This window comes from Alexandromys fortis, unplaced genomic scaffold (genome assembly GCF_014885135.2).
Source record: "Alexandromys fortis isolate MF-2015 unplaced genomic scaffold, M_Fortis_MF-2015_v1.1 scaffold_77, whole genome shotgun sequence".
NCBI classification, from domain to species: domain Eukaryota; kingdom Metazoa; phylum Chordata; class Mammalia; order Rodentia; family Cricetidae; genus Alexandromys; species Alexandromys fortis.
Window position 1 is genome coordinate 8,694,432 of NW_026067967.1, and position 22,523 is coordinate 8,716,954.

General features: G+C 49.5%; 2 protein-coding genes across 3 annotated transcripts in view; both read left to right on the forward strand.

Moving 5' to 3' along the window:
- C2cd3 (C2 domain containing 3 centriole elongation regulator) overlaps nucleotides 1-8,009 on the forward strand; it is a 98,022-nt gene extending 90,013 nt beyond the window's left edge. The window contains 1 exon segment of the mRNA XM_050154456.1: nucleotides 7,249-8,009. Within this exon segment, the coding sequence (XP_050010413.1) occupies nucleotides 7,249-7,398 (150 nt within the window). The 3' untranslated portion in view covers nucleotides 7,399-8,009.
- A 213-nt stretch (nucleotides 8,010-8,222) lies between these two features.
- Nucleotides 8,223-21,634, forward strand: Ucp3 (uncoupling protein 3). Of its 2 annotated transcripts, XM_050154454.1 has the most exons (7): nucleotides 8,223-10,828; nucleotides 14,904-15,118; nucleotides 15,524-15,725; nucleotides 15,895-16,095; nucleotides 17,052-17,153; nucleotides 17,540-17,720; nucleotides 19,971-21,634. In XM_050154454.1, exons 2-7 carry the CDS (start codon nucleotides 14,993-14,995, stop codon nucleotides 20,083-20,085), a joined length of 927 nt encoding a protein of 308 aa, XP_050010411.1. In that variant the 5' UTR covers nucleotides 8,223-10,828; nucleotides 14,904-14,992; the 3' UTR covers nucleotides 20,086-21,634. The 2 variants fall into 2 exon arrangements, with proteins under 2 accessions (XP_050010411.1, XP_050010412.1); XM_050154455.1 differs by lacking the exon at nucleotides 8,223-10,828 and having other exon boundaries at nucleotides 14,512-15,118.
- Nucleotides 21,635-22,523: the final 889 nt, after the last annotated feature.

The following is a 22,523-nucleotide window of genomic DNA, read 5'->3' on the forward strand; positions in this document are numbered from 1 at the left end:
CCAGAATTGTTGTTTTGAATGAACTTATGTCTTCTTTGTGGCCTTTAGAAGTCCCCTATAAGCGAGTGTACATTGAAACCATGAAACTGGACAGCTCCACAGGTGAAAAGAAAGGTTTATTTAAGCTGCCAAAGCTGTGTCTCAGGGGACAGAACAGACTAGCAAAAAGCAGGGAAAGCCTTGTCAGTTTTTAAGGAGCTCTGTTTGCAAAGGGAGGGAGCATGTAAGCAGGAACAGCCTAGGAGTTAGAGTTGGGGGAGGGGCTACTGTCTAGAAGAGCCTGGGAGCTGTGTTAATAGGGAACTAGATGCCCTCTTGCCTGGAAGTAGTTGGCTGCAGCTTTTTCTGAAGAGACCCACTTCACAAGTTTCTGAGGAATGCTGATTTGAGGGTTTGTTTATCCACTAGCAATCCTTCTGTTTCCCAGGCCAGAGTCCTCTGAGCTGAGCCCGTGATATCATTTATGACATTGTCAATGGCACTGCCATTATAGGGAGCCTGCTCTGAACCTAATATTCCCTCCACCCATTCCCTTGGGGCATGCCATGGTTCGTGGCATGCATGTCCCACATTGCAGTGCTTCCTGCTTAGTCCCAAACACCGTCATTCTCTGCATCACTGTTATGTCGTTGACTAATAATACAGGTACCAAAGTTCAGAAAAATGTGTTTTCAAATTCATTTTTTAAAAGCACTGAAATAATTTCCGTTATGTTTACTTTAGAGTTAATTGAGAAATACATCTGGGCAGGGATGCCATAATTATCTCAAAATTTGGAGTTTCTGGAAGTCTTAAAAAGAGCCTTTATGAGAGAGGGCCTGCTACACAAGCCTGAGAACTTAGTTCAGATCCCCAGCATCACACGAAAGCTGTGGTGGTGAACATTGGAGGGAGGAAGCAGGAGGCTGTTAGGAGCTTGCTGGTCCACCCATCTAGCCAAGCACAGGTTCCAGGCTCAGGGAGAGGCTCTGTCTCAAAAAGTAGAACAGAGGCCAATAGAGGAAGATGCCCTGCCTCAACCTCCGGCACACACGGGCACAGGCACCTGCAAACAGACACACACACACACACACAGGTCCTCACTTTGAAGAAATTTAGAGGGCTGGAGAGATGGCTCAGCGGTTAAGAGCATTGCCTGCTATTCCAGAGGTCCTGAGTTCAATTCCCAGCAACCACATGGTGGCTCACAACCATCTGTAATGAGGTCTGGTGCCCTCTTCTGACCTACAGGCAAACACACAGACAGAATATTGTATACATAATAAATAAATAAATAAATATTTTAAAAAAGAAATTTAGACAAAAATAATAATAGTGTTTGCTATTTACCCACATATTTTTATGCTCGTGCACTTCATTCACATCCTGTCACTGTGTAACAGCCCTAGCTATCTTGGAACTAGCTCTTGTAGACCAGGCTGGCCTCAAACTCACAGAGATCCACCTCCCTCTGCCTTGCGAGTGCCACATCCTGGTTCTTGCTGGGGTAGTTTCCCTGCAGCCTGAAGAACTCCCTCTGAAGTTTCACACCACGTGGACCTGCTGGAAACCAGAACTCTCAAGTAGCTTTACTTTGAAACTGATTGTCTTTGGCTATAGAATTCCAGCTTAGACTATTGGTTTTTTTTTTTAGCATTTTAGAGATGCCTCACTAGGGTGTACATCAGCTGCCAGAGTGCTTACCTAGTTCAAGCCACAGCACCACCTAAACTGAACATGGTGGTACAGGCCTGTAATCCAAGCACTTGGGAGGCAGAGACAGCAAAATCAGAAGTTCAAGATAACCTCTAGACTGGGCAAAAAATAAAACCCCTATCTTTAGTCTTCAGTTGTTTCTGATGAGATATAGATGCCTCTGTTATTGTTCTCTTGAGTTATGTGGCCTTTAAGGTCTCTCTCTCTCTCTGGGCAGTGGTGGCACACACCTTTATCCCAGCACTCAAGAGGCAGAAGCAGGCAGATCTCTGAATTTGAGGCCAGTCTGGTCTACAGAGTGAGTGCCAGGACAGCTAAAGCTACACAGAGAAACTCTGTCTCAAAAAAAAAAAAAAAAAAAAAACCTCTGCCTTGGCTTCTGATCAGTGTAGCAACAGTGTTCCTAGTTGCAGAGGCGGGATGGGCAGGGAAGAACTTGCTGGTCATAAACAATAGAACATTGTAGCTCTTCGGCTGGGTAGTGGCTTTATAGAGTTCATTTGTATTGTGCTATGTTATTTACTTGTATAGATCCATTGGTATGTGATAGTCATAAAATCTTATGTAATTAAAATTTTAATGATAAAATGACTGAGTTTAGAGCAGAGAAATAGGACAGTGGCTGGGATGACACACCAAATTAAGGGAAAGCTTTTTTACTTTCTTTTTTAAGATAAGTGCTTTGTCTGTATGTGTGTATGTGCACCACATGAGTACCTGGTACCCATGGAGGTCAGAATAGGGCATCCGATTCCTTATAACCAGAATCACGTGTGATGTGAGTCACCATGTGGCTACTGGGAACCAAACCTGTCGTCTGCAAGAGCAGTCAGTCCGTATTCTCGCTGCAGCTTCTCTGTGTCAGTGCAGAGCCTCTAGAGAGCTGAAGATGGAGATACCGCTGCAGAGGGACAGGGCCGTCCCTGGGTCAGAGGCATGGAATCCAGAGCACAGGTCTGGCCTTGCGAGGCGAAAAGCCCACCCAGCAATGGGAAGAAAGAAGTGTGCAAAAGCAGGCAGAAGCTATGGTTTGGTGATAGAATTGCCTGTCTGATAGAAACATGTAATTTCTCAGTAATATTCCAAGCAATCTGCAGCACAAAGTGAGAGAAAAAGGAGATGGGGAGAAGGGGGGAGGAGAGGTACCCCTGCACAGCAGGGGCTTCCTCCTAGACTCTGGGTTAGGCACAAACCACACCTAAACACCTGTTTTCACAGAGAGATCCTTTATTAAGCAGGGAAGAAAAGTGGCTGCTTTCTGACTCAGGCGAAAATGACTTGCAGGTGTAGTTTTTAAGTGGCGAAGAAGGGAAAGTCTGTGTTAGGATGGGCTAGGATGTGGTGGTAGAGGAGATAGGGGACAAGGGAGAAGGAATAAGAGAAAGGAGAAAGATATTTGTCCCGAGGGACAAAGGACTGCCTCTGAATAGAGGGGAGACAGACATGGAGCATAGGTAAATGGTGGTTTATAAAGGTAAAGGAGGAAACCCCATGTTTGGATGAGGTGTTTAATTTTAATTGGGCTTGTTAATTAGGTGAGCCAAGGGGGACTTTTGATAGCTGGGCTTTGGTAGTCAGCCTCAGGAGGAGAAAGTGGCTAAATAAGGGAACAGACTTGGTGGCAGCTTTAGGAATGTTATCTGATGGTTTTTAGCAAAGCAGAGGAAAAGTCAGCAAAGATAAAGGAAAACCTTTTAGAGTTGTACAATTCGAAGAGAAGAAGCCTTAGGAAATCACCCGACCCAGATGGCGCCAACAGTATGCGCCCAAGAGGAGTTAAGAGAGAGGAGCCCGAGCGAAAGCAGTCCGCAGGCTCGGAATTAAAGAGCAAGAAGCAACCTGTCCTCTCTGCCTTCAGACTGGTTCTTCCCATGAGATGAGCCCTCTTTTGTCCTGTGCCTTCCCCCACCAAGCCCAGACTCTGCCTTGGGTTAACCACAGACATGGGGCCAGACACGGTTCTCCATAAACAGTGAGTGTAAGAGGCAGGAAGTAGAAGACAAGGCCAGAAATGACTACCCTGGAGGCCCTGAGGTGCCTGCCTCCATTATTGTTGAGCCCAGCAGGTGAGCTGAGACATCACCAGACAGATCTGCTGCTGGCTTTCTCGGGTCTTAGGCAGTGGGCTCTCTGATCTAGAGAGGCAGTGCTGACTTGATTTCTTTTTATAGAAATATGACTTCTGAATCCAGACAACCAAAGTTTAAAGTTCATCTTTGCCTATAGACATAACATGGGACAGGTTATCTGACTCCTGTGTGCTTTCATGATTTAAAAAGAGGGCATAAGAGAACCTGCCACCTAGAGTTGCTTGTGGAGTGTTTAAACAGTTCTTGCCCTTAACACAGTAAGTACCATGAGTATTAACTGTCTTATTTTACTGTCATTATTATCTAGATTTCTTCTCTTATAACCTATTCCATTCTGGCATGTGTGGAGAGGAGGGAGGCAATGGTAGGGCGGAAGTGTTGGGAGGGAGGCTCATGATCCAAAGCTGGGGGCCAGGAGAGCAGTAGGAAGGTGCTGGGCAGCTCCAGAAGTCTGGAGAGCAGGCTGGACCCAATTCAGACAGAGTTAGAGACCAGACCAGCATACAGCACAAACCAAGGTTATGTTCCTAACCACAACGGTTACTGCTAAGGCTGTAGGTTCTGCTCTCCCTAGAGCCAAACAATTCTCCTTCCCTTGCTTGCTCCTCCCTCCTAAACCCAGTGGCACCAGAAAGATTCACAGTGACCAGATCATACCAGAAAGGAGTCAGGGCCCTCTTGTCTCAGACTGAGGCCCAGACTTTATGGCTGAGCTGCCTCTCTTGTTTAGCAAGAGGTCTTGACCTACTGTCTCCTTCTTTGAGCCTCCAAATCCCTAGCTCTCTACAAAGTTCAAAAAAAAAAAGACCTAAAGGTCACGGAGGCTCTGATCATGGCTACCTAAAACTTGTAGAAGGAGATGAGCGACCCGGCCAAGAATATACAGGAGACGGGGAAGAAGCCAGAACTGTCTGGAACCTAGCCTGACCTAGACAGCAAGTTGGTAAGTGCCTCCCCAGAAAGGCCTGTGGACCTGTTGGCATGTGCTCTGCTCAAGTCTAGACCTGAGCTGCAAGCAGACTGGTGTATAGCAGGACCCAGGAACTCTGCCAGGACTGATTCTCTAACCCACTGTTCTCTGGAGTCTGGACTGTGGTTAGTGGGCTGAGGAGTCTATCTGGCTCTCCTGAGCCCTTCATTGTGGAAACTGAGGTTGGGCCTCTTAGGAATGACTTCTCCAAAGGACAGAGGTACTAGGTGGTAAGGCCCAGAGGGGAACTTGAGCAAGAGCCCGGTAAGTAGAGTGCTAACAGTGATGGAGTCAGCTGAGCAGGCCAGCCGTACTGTAGCTCAGGGCTGGGACTCTGGTCTGAGTGTCTGTCCCTACTTCTCCCTACCCTTAGCTGTAGCTGCTAAGTTCTCTCCTGTCTTTAGTGTCAGGGAAGTCCTTGTCACTACCTTAGGAAGGGGAAGTGAAAGGCAGCCAGCCAAGGGGGTGAGAGTTGAACAAGGTGGCAGCTGCATGGCGTCCTCACACGGCCTCTGAAGCAGCAGCCCAGGCAGCCTGGCTGAGCAGGGCAGCCGCTCACTTTCAGTTTTTCTCTCTGCAGTGTTGTTTCTCATCACTTAAGGAAACTGTTCTAAAAGAGAATAGTTTTGGTCATGAACCCAGTCCAGAGGATCACTTGGGGCTGGGGGTTGGGGGCAGTTGTGGAACAATTGCCTGGTCAAGCACTAAGCATACTTTGGGGAGGTGCCAGATCCTAGTTCTGCTCAGAGCCTGTGAGGCCTGACTTCTTGCCTGAGATGATAATAAACACTTTGTTTTTGCTCTGGTGTCTGAGGCAGAGTCAGCCCTAGCTCTGGCATAGCCCTGTGTTCTGCATGATGTACCTGGCATGAGCCTCATTCAGATCTGAATTCTGAGTTTCACGGTTACCAGAGAAAGAAAACCAGTTACTACCTGCACTCAGCAGTGAGCACCTAGACCACAAACAGAAAGGATCTCAGTCTTAAGCGAGAGAAGTCATCTATACCACAGACCAATATTCCCTCCATCCCACTACCTCCCCTGTATATAAAGGTTGGAGCAGCTTTAAGAAGACTAGGGGCAACAGCTGCACCCACCACTCCCTAGGAGCACATAACCTGGACGAGGAACATCTAGAGGTATAATGAAGGGGCCGGGAATTGGGATCAGACCACATTGCTCACCAAACAAGGACCTGGACAAAGAGAAAAATATTCTCCCCCACCTCCGTGTTTTTTTGGAGTCCCCCCTAGGGACTCCACATATGGCCCCTCTGTTCAGACACAAAGGCTCTACAACCCCTAAAGTTTGATGATCCACTTCCACGTGGGCTTCTCATGCCTCCTCAGGAGTGTGGATGCTAGGCTGGTGTGCACCTGCTTGTTTTGTTTGCTGTGTGGCTCCCCTAGGCAGGAGCATGGCAGTGTATAGAGGAATGGTGAACACACTTGGGTATGCCCCTGCCTTGGACACTTTCCTTCTGCCCAGGCCTTCGGGGTTATGTGTTTTTGCAATAACAAGTATAATAAAGAGATTCTTTAGCACTTACTAAAAGTCAACAGTTGATGCTAAGTATATGGGTCCCACCCCTCTTCCCTACACATGGGGCCAAGGCCTGGGCCATGTAGATAAGGTCTCGTGGGTCGCTGGGTCTGGGTGTGAATGCTAGAAGGTTGGCTGAACGAACCACCTTAGCTTTAGCTCTGAGGGCGAGAGGATCCAGCAGCAGCTGTAGGTCTGTGTACATGCTCTTTCTCCTCTTGAGTGGCCTTTCTCCCACCCTAGTTTCCTTGAAACTCAGCCTGTCTTAGATCCAGCACTCACCGAAGCCTACCTGGGCCTTCCCAGCTGTTACTAATGGCTCCTTTCTCCATGTTCACCTCCCTTCTGTCTTGAGCAAGGACAGGAGCCATGTCTGTATGTGCTCCACATGAGTTGATCAGATGGAGTAGATCTTACGTCTCTAGAAGGCCTGATGAGCCACCAGCAGATGTGATGGTCATTTCATGAACTTCTAACAAATGTGAAAACAAAGATCTGGTTTTAGGGATTGACAGAGGGTCAGAGACCAGCCCCTCCAGACAGAGGTACCTAGTGAGACCCCGACTCACCGTTTCCCGTCTGGCTTGCCCAGGCTTTACTCTACAGATCTGAGCTTCAGGGCGGAAACCTGGCAGAGTATGCCAAAAAAGGCAACGTAGGCAACGATGAATGGGCACATGGCTTTGTCTATGGTAGCTGCTCAGGTTGGATTCCCACCTCAGCTCTGCCACTCAGAACTGCATGACCTTGAACTAATTGCACCTGAACTGTGGGGAGAAAGTTGTCCCTTGTGATGCTGTGGCAAGGGTTCAACAGAACAAGGCATGTGGCGTGGGTTGCACACCAGGCACCTCTGCGTTGTTAGCCCATGAACCAGAGCATGCGGGACCAGAATCAGCACTGGCAGTGCTATTCCCTCAGTGCTAACCTAGCTGATGTCTTTCTCTCCAGGACAAGAGTGAAACCACCAGGGGAGCCCTTGCCCAGAGGCCTTGTCGCCCCAGACCTAACTCTCTCCCTCCCAACCTTCCTGAGGAAGAGACTCGCAGAATCGCACGAATATTTTCTTCCAAGTATTCCCAGAAACCTCATGAAACCTAAGGGACTGGGGGGAGGGGCTACCAGCCAACCTCCCTCGTCTTTGTTTAACTTACAAGAGGCACCAGGTCTGTTTCCCTCGGCATCTTGAGGCCACAACCACCACCCTATTCCATGGGCATCTTGAGACCTAATTAGCTAAGACTAGAGAGATGGCTGGAGCCACTAACTTCTGCCTACTAGGACTTCAGCTTCCTTCTGTAATGAGGCAACTGCTGGAAATAAAATGGACTCCAGCACCCGAGTGGCCCACCCATCCATCTTCTGACTGTGGCCTGAGGAGGCACCTCTGAGCAGAGAAACCAGTATCCTTGACACAGCCTCTTGCTTTAGCCATAGCCACCCTATTTTTGCTTTAAATATTGGTGGGAGCAGTAAGTGCGTGCATAGCTGAGAAAATTCCAAGGCCCTTTCCAGCTTGTTTATTTGGGAATGTGTTTGTAGACATAAATTATTTTTATGATTTAGTGAATTAATCAATAGCGCAGGGGGATCACCTCCTTTAAACTGTTTGATTGTCTGAACCTAACCATGTTTTTTACTTAATGTTTGTTTTTTACTCAGCTCTGAAATTAATTGTTCTTGCCTTTGTTTTAATAAAACTGGTATTTGTATTTGTGCACAAGTATTTTCTGGGTTGGTCACTGGGAAAAGGTGCTGGAATTCATTTGTAGTCTTTGCTGCACAAACAAAGGTTGACAACCATTCCCCAGCCATTTGGAAGAAGGGACCAGAGTCACCGTGAGGCTTCTGAGTTCTCCCTGGTGTCGGATTGGCCCCAGTATCCCCTCTTGATTGTTGGGTTTTGCTTGTTTGTTCTTGGTTTTGTCTTTTCCTCTGATGATCCTTGAAATCTCTCAGCATAGTGAAAGTCTATTACCCAGTCCCTCAGAGTCCCCTGGGTCTCAGAAGGGCGTCTCTGTCAGAACACAGTCACTTGGGCAGATACCATTGATAAAGCCCTATGGGGACGACTCTGAAGGGGCACAGATGTATAGCACCAGCTGGGTGACGAGGCTGGAAGGTACCTACCAGAGGACCCTGCTTATCACCCCTAAGCATTTGTCATTTCACTGAATCCTCAAAACAACTCTGCACCCTAGATAGACACCATGACGCACCTCTACAGTTAAACTCAAGGTCAAGGAAGTCAAATGTTTTGCCTCTGAATAAATAGAAAGTGCCATCCAGAGATAAGGGCTCCATGACCAAAGCGGAAGGCCAGCCAGTAAGGGCTCTGAATCTGGGCAGCCCCAGGCTGCTACGTCCAGGGAAGGATCCCTGAAAGAAATCAGTGCTGGAGTAAACCCAGAGAATGGCCAGGCCACAGACATCTGCAGATAGAACCAGAAGGATGTTCTGGGCTGTACCAGAGTCCAGCCTGGCAGTGTCTGTGCCTCTGAAAATACTTGGCTGGCATTTGGCACAGAATGTAAGCTTAGGAAATGTCAGCCCCGCCCTCTCTTCCCAAGCTCCTGGAGTCAATTAGAGGTAAGAACGCCAGTACCCAGCCTCCCTTTATGGGCCATGTACCCTCTGCCCAGCCTGCCCTCATATTTATTTCTGCTCCTTGAACTTCACCCTGCAAACCCACCCCCTCCCCAGCCAGGGCTGGCCTCAGCCACAGGCCTCACACTCAGGCAGAATAGAGAGAGCTTCCAGTACCTGAGTTCTACATCCCTCAGGGAAATGAGAAACCTCCAGGTTCCAGGCCTAAGGGGTAAAGCCTCTGGTGAGGAAGATCCCTGCCAAACCCTGCTCCATCCTGTAAATAACCCGATGGGGTCAAGTGAGGACAGGGCCACAGGCCGACTTGGGCTGCTCTTGCCCCAGGTTGCAGACAGGTGAACATTGATGGTGACAAGGAAAAGGTGAACATTGATGGTGACAACACAGATGATGTGTCTTACTGACCAGTAGCTCTGAGGTGACTGTCACTGTTACTAGAATGAGCCAGTGTCTCCCTGACTTCCACATATACAACCCCTCCACAGACACCTGAAAACAGATGGTTTGTGGTGAGCCAGAGAATGTAGCAGGCAACCTCAGAACTTTTAGCAGAGGCCTAACTCCAGCTAGAAGCCCAGGCAGATCCACCCTCAGGAAGCAGGAAGCAGGAGGCCAGAGTCACCTGAGCTCTCCTCCCTCGGGTTTTTCCTGGACCTGCTGCTTCCAGTCTGACTCTTCCTTGTAGCCTCCACCCCACCTCCCCCCTATAGCTCTCAGTCCTGCCCAACTCCAGAGTAATAGTTCCAAACTTGTAAGGGCAGGGCATGGACCAAGATAGAGGATAAACACTAGACGTCACACTACTCACCCTGGGACCAGGGCTCTGTGCTCTAGCTTCAAAATGGCCTCAATCTTCTCTTCCTTGCCTATCTTCTCCTGCTCCCTCTCCTTTTTGTCTCCCTTCTGTGTGAGCTATGTCCAACCTCAGTGCCTGCAGATGACATGTCGTGGAGAACAGTGGTTACAGCAGATAGACCCCGAGTGTGCTATATGTGTTATGGGCGGTATCCTAGCTGTGTACTTGGGAAGCCACTGTCCTTGAGGTTCAGTTTTCTGTGTAAAGCAAGCATTTGACTCATGAGGGTTCTACACACAGTAAAGGAGTGAAGTACTGATACACGCTTTGGTGTGTAACACCACTGTGCAAGTCAAAGTAGCCAGCCACGAGAAGCCATACACTCTATGATCCTACTCAAACAAAACATCTAGGGCAAGCAAATTAAGAAACAGAAAGATGAGTGGTTGCCTGAAGCTGGGGTGCGGGGAGGAAGGGGTGACTCGTATTTTTGAGCTGTAATGAGAATGTTCTGAACTAGATTATAGTAGTTGCTCAACCTGACTCTACAAAAAAGTGTTTGAATTGTGTGCTCTAAGTGGACAAATTGCGTGCTATGTAAACTACATTTTTTACTTTGTTTTTAAATTTAGGATCCCGATAATAATTGTTTCTTTGTGGGTAAGGGAAATAGAAATGACATGTCTAAAAGCACCCGACGGGCACCAAGAAAGGGTGCTTATCATCATTGCTGTTGGGAAGAAGAGACCCCAGAGAACCCCTGGGCTCTCAAAGGTGACAATGCACACACCACACCCCATCTCCCCTGATCACCAATGTAGCACTCCTCTTAAAAACCCAAAAGAGCCATGTTAAAGAGCCCCAGGTCCAGGAAGCTAAACCAGATCTGGAACTCCCTGGTCCCCTCCCCGCCCTGCCGCACGGCAGCCCGCCTCTTGTCAAGTGATCGGGCTGTCAACTAGCTTCTCAGAATTAGGTTTCAGGTCAGCTGGTGCCTAAGACCAGTACCGAGCCAGAGGCAACAGAGACAACAGTGAATGGTGAGGAGGGGCCATCGGATCCTGCTGCCACCACTGGAATGGAGCCCCAGGGAGCCCCTGCACTACCCTACCTTGGCTAGACTCATAGGTGAGACCCCATACCTTGCCTCAGCTCCCCTTGCCCCCTTTGCCTGCTCTCCCTTCCATAGAAGCTCACAGCCAGGAGTGATTCAGTCTAGCCCCAGCTGGTCAAGATGAAGGAAGTGCAGCCCTAGGGAAGCTCCCATATCTGCGTGACTCCCCAGGACTCCCCTTTGTGCTACTGGCCCCTCTCAGAATTTTACAGATCACAGATGGGCAGTGTCCTCCTTTGGCCCAGGATTTCCGCCCAGAGGACAAAGCCCTCTCCAGCACTTGTCCTGGGGCCCTTCCTAGGTAGAGATGATGAGGGCATCTCTGGTCCAGGTGTGGCAGACATTTCTAAAGCCTGTGCTCACTCTACCTGCTGGCGTCCTCAGTGCAGATGCAAATGCTTTACCAGAGAGAACGGGTTGAGCTGAAGGCAGGACGCACTCAGCAAACGTAAATGGGCCCTGTAGACTAGAGCACCCCATGGGTTGAGCTGAAGGTAGGACACATTCAACAAACACAAATGGGCCCTGTAGACTAGAGCATCCCATGCTTTGCGTGCCCTAGCAGGGCCACAGGATGAGGATTGCTTAGAACTTGCACCTCCAGATGGTTGCAAAGATCTGCGGCCCACCAGGATTTTCAAATAACAGCTGAGGCACAGCAAGGAGGAGATTGGGGAGCTCTGACCTCAGGGAGGGTCCTACTGTGTCTGCCTTTCTAACCTTGCCCATGTACTCAAGAATGTCTCCCCGTCCTTTCTATTTCCGATGCATGGCTCAGGGATACTCCTTCAAAGACTTGGTGCACCCAATTGCAAGCTCTTGACCAAGTTCAGGCTTTAGTCTCTTGTGAGCACCTTTCCAACACCATCCTCACTGGTCTGTCTTTGATGCCTGCACCTGCATGCTCCAACCCCCCAGGCCCTCCTCATTCTCCACTAGACTAAGTCTAACCTTGGCATTTGCAGCCCTCTACCAAAGGGTCCTGAGGTCATCTCTGACCTCATTTCCTGTCTCCTCATTTTGGTAAGAATGATTTTTGAGCAGCTGGCCCTCCTTGGGCTGTCTTCACAGAGAAGGAGGGAAAGTTGATCTTTTCCCTGCTTTGGAGGCTCCTATGGACCTACAGATAGTGAGGCAGTGCTACAAGACAGCAGGGTCAAAAGTAGCAGAGAACAAAGTGAGTTGAGAAGGGAAGCCCTGGTTGACAAGGAAGCAAAAACTCCAGAGGTGCACCTGGCCCCAGTAAGGAGAAAACTCCATTAAGTGGTCTCTGCAGGACCTGGCTCAGCACCAGCACCACCCACCCGCTGTTCCCTCCAGCAGAAAGTGCCCTGGAGTCACTCACGGTGTGACAATGGCCATACACGGGTCCTTTGCCTGACTCACCTTGGTGTTTCTCTACAAAGCAGAGCAGAACACAGGTTTTTTTTTTCTGCCAGCACCTGAGTGGTCCCGAGACAGGCTCATCCCAGGGGCCTCTCCACCTCTGTGTGAGCCTCAGACTCATGATTGCAAGTCACCCAGCAGCCTAGCTCTCCAGGCAAAGAGAGTCAGCTGCTCCCACAGTACATGCCAGGCCTGGACAGGGAATCCAGTACCTCCCTGCTGGGAAGGAGCCAGGCCTGGCTGCCCTTCTGTAGGGCAAAGGGGAATGAGGCCTGAGCAAGTGGATGGTGTTTCCTTAACACGCCTGCACAGCTGGTTCCCAGCCAAGTTGGCTTCAAGAGCCCAGGCCTCAGGCCTCACTCTCCAAAGAACCCCCTTCTTGGGCTTCTCTCAATTTACAACTCAGACAGACAAGAAGATGGGCTGAAAGAAGAGCCTGGAGAGCCAAGGTCTGACTGTACCCACCCACATAGACTTTAGCCTCTCTGTGCCCATGACTTTCATCTGATTAGTAGACCTTGGTATTCAGCCAGCCTTCTCCAGGCATGTATATTTGGTTTTATGAAGCACTCAGTAACTACTTTGAATGCTCAACCAAAGACAGATGACCACGTTGACTAGACCATGGATAGTGTAGTAATGACAACTGATGGCTTGGCTATCAGAACAATTAGATTGGAGTTCTGTGACCAGCGGTCAGTCAACCTCTTTCCATCTTAAGCCTCTATTTTCTCATCTGTAAACTGGATTTAGGTACTGCCCTGCTTTTTCCAAAGTGATTTTGAATCTGAAATAGGCTGAACACGGGTTTGGACACCAGGAGCTGTGTACACTGAGCAAGCTAATGTCTCCAAGCCTCTGCTGCCCTTCCTAACAGGAGCTGAAAATCGAGGGAGGTGATATGTATGTGGAAAGCTTCCACTGCAGGGCCTTTACAGCCCAGCAGTCAGCTCCTCCTGCTCTGAGCTTCCCCTAAAGCAATGATTCTCAATCTATGGGTCTCAACCCCCACCCCATATCAGATATCCTGCATATCAGGTATTTACCTTATGATTCATAATGGTAGTAAAATTGCACTTATGAAGTAGCAACAAAAACCCTTTTCAAGCCTGGCCTACATTAATCCTTCTGTACCCCTTACAAGCAAAAGGACAGTCTTCCTCCTCTGGGACCCTCCTCAACAGCTCCTATACTGACCACATCTATACTGAACACAGTTCAGCGTGCACTACAGTTATTTGTGGGCACTGTCTAAACCAGCCCTTATGGTCTGCTGACGATGCTCCATAGGCAGCTCACAGGCATGGGTTTTTATTCCGGGAAACCAAGCCCTATGGGTGGGTCCCTTTATGTGTGCTGGCCTTTACCAGCTGAATCCCTGGAGTAGCTCAGGGGCATGAGGTGAGGAGGGGCTTGGACAGATGTGAGAGGGGAGCTTCCAAAGATGTTGCCATCTGTTTTCTCAACAAATACAACGCCCCTAGATGGGTGAGGCCCCTGTTCTGGAGCCGGTGCATCTGAGGGGGACAGTACAGCAGTAGATGAGGTCGAGGGGTGACTGGTGCCATGAGATGGTTGAAAGTGATACTGAGTTAGCATTTGAGTTCAGGAAAGATCCTCTTTAGAGGTGACATCTTAGGAGAAGTGTGAAGGAAGTGAAGAGGCAGTCTGCAGGTGTCTGAGAGAACTGTATTCCAAACGAATGCAGCTCAAGTGGTGTGAGACCACTGCCCTCAGCCACTGGGAAAGAGAGGGCTCAACAGCAAGAACCTGAGGCCCAGTTCCACCAACAGACCAGTCAGGAAACCCTACAGAGGGGAGCAACAAAAACTGAGACGGATGCTTTTATAGAGAGAGGTATATCCAGGCCAAACACGGCAGCGCAGGGATAGAATCCCAGCATTTGAGAACCTGAAGCTGTATGATCTTAGATTCAAGACTGTCCTGGGGAATTTAGTGAAACTTTTGCCTCAAATACATACATACGTACATACATACATACATACATATACATACATACATATGAGAGCTGGCGAGATGGCTCAGCTGAGGTCCTGAGTTCGATTCCCAGCACCCACATGGTGGTTCACAACCATCTGTAATAGGATCTGATGCCCTCTTCTAGCATGCAGGTATATATACAGAGCACTCATACATAAAATATAAATAATTAAAAAATAACAGAAGAGTGCTAGGGAGGCATTTCATTGGTAGAGGGTTCACCTTACACTAGGCCCTAAGTTCAATACCTACCAAGGGGGCGGGAGGGTTAAGGCATCCTTTGGGGGGGGGGGGCTGGCTTAGTCCAGGATGAATTACTATCTCCAGTCGAAAGTAATGTTTGTCCTGTTTGGGAAAGAGGCATGAGACACCTCAGAAAACTTGACCAGTGAGGAAACAGCAGACACTGTGAGAACAGGGTGCCTGTGGAGTCAGAACTAGGCATGCTGCCTGCCAGACCTGTTTCCTCAGCCATTCAGTGATGATACCAATGGCCCTGTCTGCTAGCCCCTTAATCCTCTGTGACAGGGATTGTTTGGTGTGAAAGACGGGATTTTTATGGGCCAAGTACAGGCAGCTTAAGTGTGGCAGTACCCAGTCTTCTCACTTTGAAAAGCCCCTTCAGGGTGTTGTGAGATCTCTGGGAGCAGGACAGAGCCAGACAGCCCAGACTCCGTGTGTTCTCTGCCTTATCTCCTGCAGCTGCCTCTGGGAACTGAAGGATTGCCAGGCGACCTTGCTCCTTGAACCTCCATAGGCACCAAAGGAACCAGGCCCAGCCACTCAAGACCATGGTTGGGCTTCAGCCTTCAGAAGTGCCTCCGACAACAGTTGTGAAGTTCCTAGGGGCTGGCACGGCAGCCTGTTTTGCTGACCTCCTCACCTTCCCCCTGGACACTGCCAAGGTCCGCCTGCAGGTGGGTGTCTTTGGCCAGTGGTTGTGATTCATGAGGAAGGAGGAGCTGCTTCTGCACAGCATCAGCCCAGGTGCCAACTTCCTCACACAGAGTTGGCGGAAGGCCACTCCACACACTGCTTTGGTCCCTACCACCATCCCTCAGGACCAAAATAATCCAAATACCCAGCTGTGATGTGCCTCTTTACAGCTTACCTACCTCTGCTTTGTAAAACGTAAAGGCTAAAATAAAAGTAAGGCAGTAACGGTGTGGGCTTGGGTGAGCCGCTCTCCATCTACTATAAGATGGAAGGCAAACCAACCGCTCCAGTTTGAGAGCAGCTTTGTGAACTGCACCATCCTGCACACACAGCCCCTCCTTCCCCAGGCACCCATCAGCTTCTCAGGCCCTGCACTTGTCCCTCAGATCCAGGGGGAGAACCCAGGGGCGCAGAGTGTACAGTACCGCGGTGTGCTGGGTACCATCCTGACCATGGTGCGCACTGAGGGTCCCCGGAGCCCCTACAGCGGGTTGGTTGCTGGCCTGCATCGTCAGATGAGCTTTGCCTCCATTCGAATCGGCCTCTACGACTCTGTCAAACAGTTCTACACTCCCAAAGGAGAGGACCGTGAGTGCCAGCACCAGGGACACCCAGTGGTGGGTGGGAGCTCAGCTGGCCTGTGGGTCAAGGACATGGAGTGGTCCAACAAGGAGAACTGGACGTGGGGAAACTGGTGATAGACACTGGCAAGATTTTGACGGTGTTAAGTGCTCACAGTTCTCTCTGCCATCTCCAGACTCCAGCATCGCCATCAGGATTTTAGCAGGCTGCACCACAGGAGCCATGGCAGTGACCTGTGCCCAGCCCACAGATGTGGTGAAGGTCCGATTTCAAGCCATGATACGCCTGGGAACTGGAGGCGAGAGGAAATACAGAGGGACTATGGATGCCTACAGAACCATTGCCAGGGAGGAAGGAGTCAGGGGCCTGTGGAAAGGTAAACATGGTACCCTTGGGCAGAGCTTTCCTATCCTGAGGACTGAGACAGGGAACCCAGCGAGCAGGAACTCCCAAAGCATGGCTCTCCCAAAGAACACCCAAATACAATACCCCACCTGGACAGGACCTCGAATATTGTTCACCTTACCAGTCCTCCCCTGCGTAGGCCAGCCTGAGAGAGACAGAAATGAACACAGGGTGTCCCCTCCTCCTGGTTTTACTGCAGAGGAACTAAGGAGGCCAAGGTGCAGCTTACATCACAGGCAGGGGGCCAGGAGGCAGGCCAGAGGTGGGAGAGGCTGAGCTGGATCCAAAAATCACTTTGTCTCAAAGGCCAAGATGTAGGGACAGAAGAGGAAAGCCTTCAGAGGACAGAGCAGAAACAGAAGCACGGAGGAGCACAGCTGTGGAGCCAGTTGCAGTGAGATGAGTGAGGGGGACTTCCTTGGGAATGAAGACTGTAGAGTCAGTCCCCTGTGTTTAGCCCTTGGCAAATGCCAGAATCCCTCCTGTGCTTGGACCACCATTCCCATGAATCTTTGCATGAGAAAAATGGCCCTGTGGTGTTTAAGAGTAGGACACCCCAGTCACAGTGGTGCCAATGTACCCTCTTGCTGGTGTCCCACGCATGCCAAGCCTCCCAGGGTCCTGCCATACATTCTGTCACTGTCCTAGGGACTCAGCCTCCCTCTTCCATGGAAAATTTCCTCTCCTGACTGCTCTGGGTCTCCGGGAGGCATGTTGAAATGTTGACAGATTGCAAACTATGCTCCAAATGCAGCCAAGCAATGGGCATCTGTTTGTGAAGGTACAGGAGTTTGATAGCTGATAACCACAGAAGGAAAGTGGGATCTACTTGGCTGAGGTGTGGTCCTCTGGCCAAGTCCACTGCTATAGAGCTCAGTACCCAAGCTGGAGCATTGCATTCATCAGTCCTCCCTGCCTTCCTAACAGGGACTTGGCCCAACATCACGAGAAACGCCATTGTCAACTGTGCTGAGATGGTGACCTATGACATCATCAAGGAGAAGCTGCTGGACTCTCACCTGTTCACTGGTGAGAGTGGGTAGGGAGACAGGAGTGGGTATCACTCAAGAGGCATCAGGGATCTAAAAAAAAAAAAAAAAACAGAGCAAGGAGCAGTACCCAGTTCAGGATTATGATGAAGAAAGAGGCCTAGGCTAGAGCCCAGAGCCCTGGGTTCCAGGGCCAGCACCATACTCAGTCTTTGTGACAGTCACTTGTCTTCTCTGACTTCAGTTTCCTAGAAGAAAAAAAAACTACACAGCTTTCTTACTCAGAAATGAGAGATGCTAGGTTCTAGCTTGTGAAGACTAACCAAGAGCGTTGAGTACTGTGCTCCAGGTCAAGGTTGCACTGGAGATGCAAAGCTTACACACCTGCTCCATTCCTGGAATTTGTTCTTCCCTCCCCTTCTACAGACAACTTCCCCTGTCACTTTGTCTCCGCCTTTGGAGCTGGCTTTTGTGCCACAGTGGTGGCCTCCCCAGTGGATGTGGTAAAGACCAGATACATGAATGCTCCCCCAGGCAGGTACCACAGCCCGCTACACTGTATGCTGAAGATGGTGGCGCAGGAGGGCCCCACAGCCTTCTACAAAGGGTAAGCTGTCACCTTCTGCCTCTACCACTCTTTCCAAAAAACTTGGGCTCTCTCTCTTCCTCTCTCTCCTGTCTTCTTTGTCCTTTTCTCCCTTTTTTTCTCTGACTGAGTCTCGTGAATTTCAGACCAGCCTAGAACAATGACCTTGACATTCTAATTCCCCTGGCTCCACCTCTGAACCCTGCACACACACCTGGTGCAGGGGTTATACCACCACACCTGTTTTTTGGGGTCTTCTTATCCCAGAAGCCTAAGAAAAAGTAGGCCATGACTAGATAAAATTATTGTCTCCAAATACTTTGGGCGGGGGAGATTTTCACCCCTGCTGCCCTGACCATTCACCACCACACTCATGGCAACGTGAGTGCCATTCTTCCACGCCAACACTCAGGCTTCCTGTGCCTGCATGAAAGGATTATCATTATCACCATAACATGTTATGTGTGGTGTGTGTGTGTATCGTGAAGTTGGTGCCCTCCTTCGACCTTTACATGGGTTCCACAGTTCAAACTCAGTCCAAGGGTGTGCATCTGTGTGCACAGCACCTTAGCCCATGGGGATGCCTTCCTCAACATCTGTTTAATCTTATCTCAGCCACCCTTGCCGAATAGTCCAAATGCCACCTCCTCCCTCACACGTGTTTCCCTCCTCTCCCTGAACATCAGTAGTACTATTTGATCTACTTCTAGTGTAATTTCACCTCCTACAAATTCATCTTCATGCTGGTGCATGAGCTCCTTGGAGCTGAGGCCAGTGACTCATCCATTTTTATCATCTGAAGATCCAAACACAGAGCAAGTATGCAATAGTGTGGGTTGCTCATCTTCATCCTGAAAACCAAGTCCCTACGTTGAGCCTCGTATGAGGTACTTTATGTAGGGCTTTGCTACAGCCCTCTGAATTGGGTAGTCATCCCCACAATGTGCTTCAAAATGGAGGCCCCAATACCAAGGCCACACCCTATCCCACTGGTAAGGTCTTTGCTTGGCTCCCACATCGTTGCCTTCAGCTAGTATTTTCTGGTGTGTGATGTTTAGTTGGGCGCAGCAGACCAGCAGAAGCCACAGAGGTTCTCGTGTCTGGAAATGGTGTACTCAACCTGTTACCCGACACCGTTCACCTGAGTGTTTTCAGCTTGTGACTCAGTTTATTCTTTCACTTGACAAATGTTTATTGAACATTGTGTGTGTGCCAGGATCTGCCCTATACCTCCCTCAGAGAATCATAGACAAAGCGCTGGCACACCCAGCTTTACTGTCCTTACTTCCAAGACAAGGCACCTGAAGTTGGAGCAGCTAAAAGTTTAGCCCAGGTTTGGCTTGACTCTGGTGTGTGGATAATATTGCCACGGTGATATAATCCTTATATGAAGGTTCAAGAACAGCCATGACAAGCTGGTTAAAGCAGGGCTTGCCTTGAGCTCAAGTCCAGCCAGAACTACATAGTAAAGCCTTCCCATACCCTCCCCAACAAAGGAAATACCATGGTACTTGGCTGCCATGCCCAAATGAATCCTACAGCACAAAGAGCAGCCCTTCAGACTGGAAAGACAATCCAAACCGAGGGGACAGCAATGTGTTTAAAGGGACAGAAGAGGGCCTGGCATCCCCAGTGCATGGTAACTTGATCCCACAGAACCCAGGGGGACCAAGAGGGAGCAATTGGACAGTGACTGAGCTAAGGGACCAGAGGCCAGGATCCTCCCCGCCTCTGAGAAGCAGGGTCAGATGGACCTCTCCCCCGGGTAGTGGCCGAGCAGAGCTTTCTGGAGACGAACTGATTTCTGGTGCCATGGTCCCTCCTCCCTGCCCCACATCTACTTCTTGATGTCCTAGCCCGGGCTTTCTCTGGGTGGAAATATGCATGTAAATGAGCCTAAAGCCCCTAGCATCAGGATGAGTTGGGTCAGACAGTGTGCCTCAACCCTACAGCACTACTTACCAACTTTGTGGTTTGAGGGCCTAAGCCTCTCTGGCCTCAGTTTCTAACAAAGGGCAAGCAGCTAGCAGAGTGAGCCCACAGACCTCTGAAAATTAACTTCCAAACACGGTAACCTGCCTTAACAATAGCTATTGTTCCTTTTCTGATTCCAACTCCTGCCTAAATTCCCTCAGCAGTGACATCAAAGCCAAAATGGATCTCAGGAAAGAATGTGATAGCAGCCTTCAGATAGCACGGAGACAGCACAGGTAGGTGTGTCTGTGCCTCCTAGCCCGGTCCTCTTCACGAGGTAGTTGTTTCTCTCTTCAGATTTATGCCCTCCTTTCTGCGTTTGGGAGCCTGGAATGTGATGATGTTTGTAACCTACGAGCAGCTGAAACGGGCCTTGATGAAAGTTCAGGTATTGCGAGAATCTCCATTTTGAACAAGGCAAGTGGGCTACTTGTTGCTGTCCTCATAAGAGGCTACCTAGAATAGAATCAAACCGCAGCTCTCTGCCCGGTGGGCCCAGCAAACTCAGGGGATCCTGGCCCACAAAGAACTCTGTGCTCCTTGCTGACTTGAGAAACTGAACTAAAAGAGGAGGCAAGTTTCAGCCTTCCGTGTTTTTTCCTAAAATACCTTTGTTTTTCACTGACCTGATGGGAATTAAATTATATTAATTTTTAGAACCCTTCCGGTTGATGCCTAACATTTAGGCAAGAGAAAACAACATCAGATTCCTTTGGACAAAAGGGAGATTTGCCAGCTTCCCTGAAATGTAGGATTAGACGATGAATAAAAAACAGGAAAGGTTGCAAGCTTTGGGAAGATCAGCTCACTGGATACCCCAGGGATAGTTGCACTTCACTACAGGCTGCAGTCACCCAGGCACATCTGCCCTTCTGTACTGAATCTGCCAAGGACTCCAGTAGGATGCTGGGGAAAATGAGAAAGGAAGAAGAAAGCATTGAGTCCATACAAGCGAGGCTGACTGGGCCCACCCAGGACACTAGAGGACTGAGGATGTACGGTGGATCACAGCCCCTCCCTATCTACCTCAGGGATTTGGGAGGATCAAGAGAGAAGCAGGGCTTGGAAGCACTTTATAAAAAACAATGTCTGTCTGCAGATGTAAAGTGAAGGCAGTGGTTTAGGAGAGGTTTTGTCCAGAGAGGAAGCCTGAGGAAAATGCATTTGTTGTGGTAAGGCCATCCACACCAGAATGGTGAGGACCACAGATGACGGAAGCCGTGGGAACCTGCTGTCTGGTGACCTCAGAGGGCTGTGGGTCAGGACCCACAATTTTTATAAAATTGTTATACCTCAATAAAAGGAATTCCCACGTTAAGGAAAATAAGAACGACTGCTTTCCGACCTTCTCTCAAGTCCTGTTTGTCGGTGTGGCAACAGACCCAATTCCACCCTCCTAGTCTTCCTTCTTCTCTCTCACTGCCTTTGCCTACAGAGACAATGCTGTACCTGATAAGCCTTCAGCCTTTCATCTGCAAAAGGGAGGGCTGAATACAGGACCAATTTCCAAGCTTAAGACTGCGCATCTGGCAACAAAAATGGCTCAGTGGGTCCAATCCGCAGGACCCACATGGTGGAAGGAGAGAACTCACTCTTGCAAGTTGTCATCTGACCACCACATGGGCACCCACACATGCATGTGAATGTACATATGTACAAACACAACCAACAGAGGAATGAGTAGAAAGAAAAGTTTAACCGCACATGGCGGTTTGAAGGAGCTGTCTCCCAGATGCCTCAGGCATTTGAATACTTGGTCCCCAGTTGTTAGTGGCTGTTTGGGGAAGTTTAGAAGATGGGACCTTGCTGGAAGAAGTGTGTCAATGGGGACTGGCTTTGAGAGCCCAAAGACTCGTGCCATTCCCAGTTTTCAATGTGACATGTGGGTTCTCGGTGGCTGCTCCAGCCACTGTGCCTGCTGCCAGACCTCCTTGCCAAGATGGACGCTTTCTCTCTGGAACTGTCAGCCCCAAATAAAACTTCCTTCTCTAAGCAACTGCCTTGGTCATGGTGTTTTATCACAGCCATAGAAAAGTAACTAAGACAGTGCACATCTTTCAAGCCGTGTCTTACACTGTCACACATGTGATATATAATGTCTCATCTTGCTTCTCTGGATGGAGCTTGGTTGGCTCTGATGGAAGTCAGAAGAGGCTCCATGCTGGAGATGGACTCACCTGCTAGAGCACTTTCCTAACACGCACATCCCAGAGTGTGACCCTCAGCACCACATAAACCAGATATGGTGACACTCTCCTGTGATCCTAGCGTACAAGAGGTAGAGGAAGGCGTGGATCAGGAGTTCAAGGTCACCCTGAGACCTGTGAGACCTGGTCTGGAAAAGAAAAAAGAGCAGAATCAGTCTCCAAGCCTCATCCTACCTCACTGGACTAGCCACAGAGAGCCTTTGCTTCTCGGTGTCAGTGACACCCCTGCCCCACTAGAAACACCTTGCAGGGGAGGAGATCAGAAAGATGGCTCAGCAATCAAGAGCACAAGTTGCTCTTGCAGAAGACCAGAGTTCCTAACACTCACATGGCAGGCAGCTCATAAAGGCCTGTAACTCCGGGTCCAAGGGAACTGACCCCACCCCCTGTCCTCCTCTGGCACTGCACACACACACACACACACACACACACACACACACACACACACACACACAAAAGACAACCAACCACTGAACACAAAACACACACACACACACACACACACACACACACACACACACACTCACAGAGGTCCACCTTCCTCTGGGCTGAGATCTTTCACAAACACTTGGTTTGTTTGCTCCTCCTCCCCTGCTCTTCTGTCCAAGTTTTCCCTACAGCTTGGGCCCCTTTACCACCACCA

Bases quoted from the DNA above. Each gene is read 5' to 3' on its own strand.
- Ucp3 (XM_050154454.1), top strand. From the start codon at position 14,993: ATGGTTGGGCTTCAGCCTTCAGAAGTGCCTCCGACAACAGTTGTGAAG. The intron at 15,726-15,894 runs GTGAGTGCCAGC...TGCCATCTCCAG, and splicing joins CACTCCCAAAGGAGAGGACC to ACTCCAGCATCGCCATCAGG. The intron at 16,096-17,051 runs GTAAACATGGTA...CCTTCCTAACAG, and splicing joins AGTCAGGGGCCTGTGGAAAG to GGACTTGGCCCAACATCACG.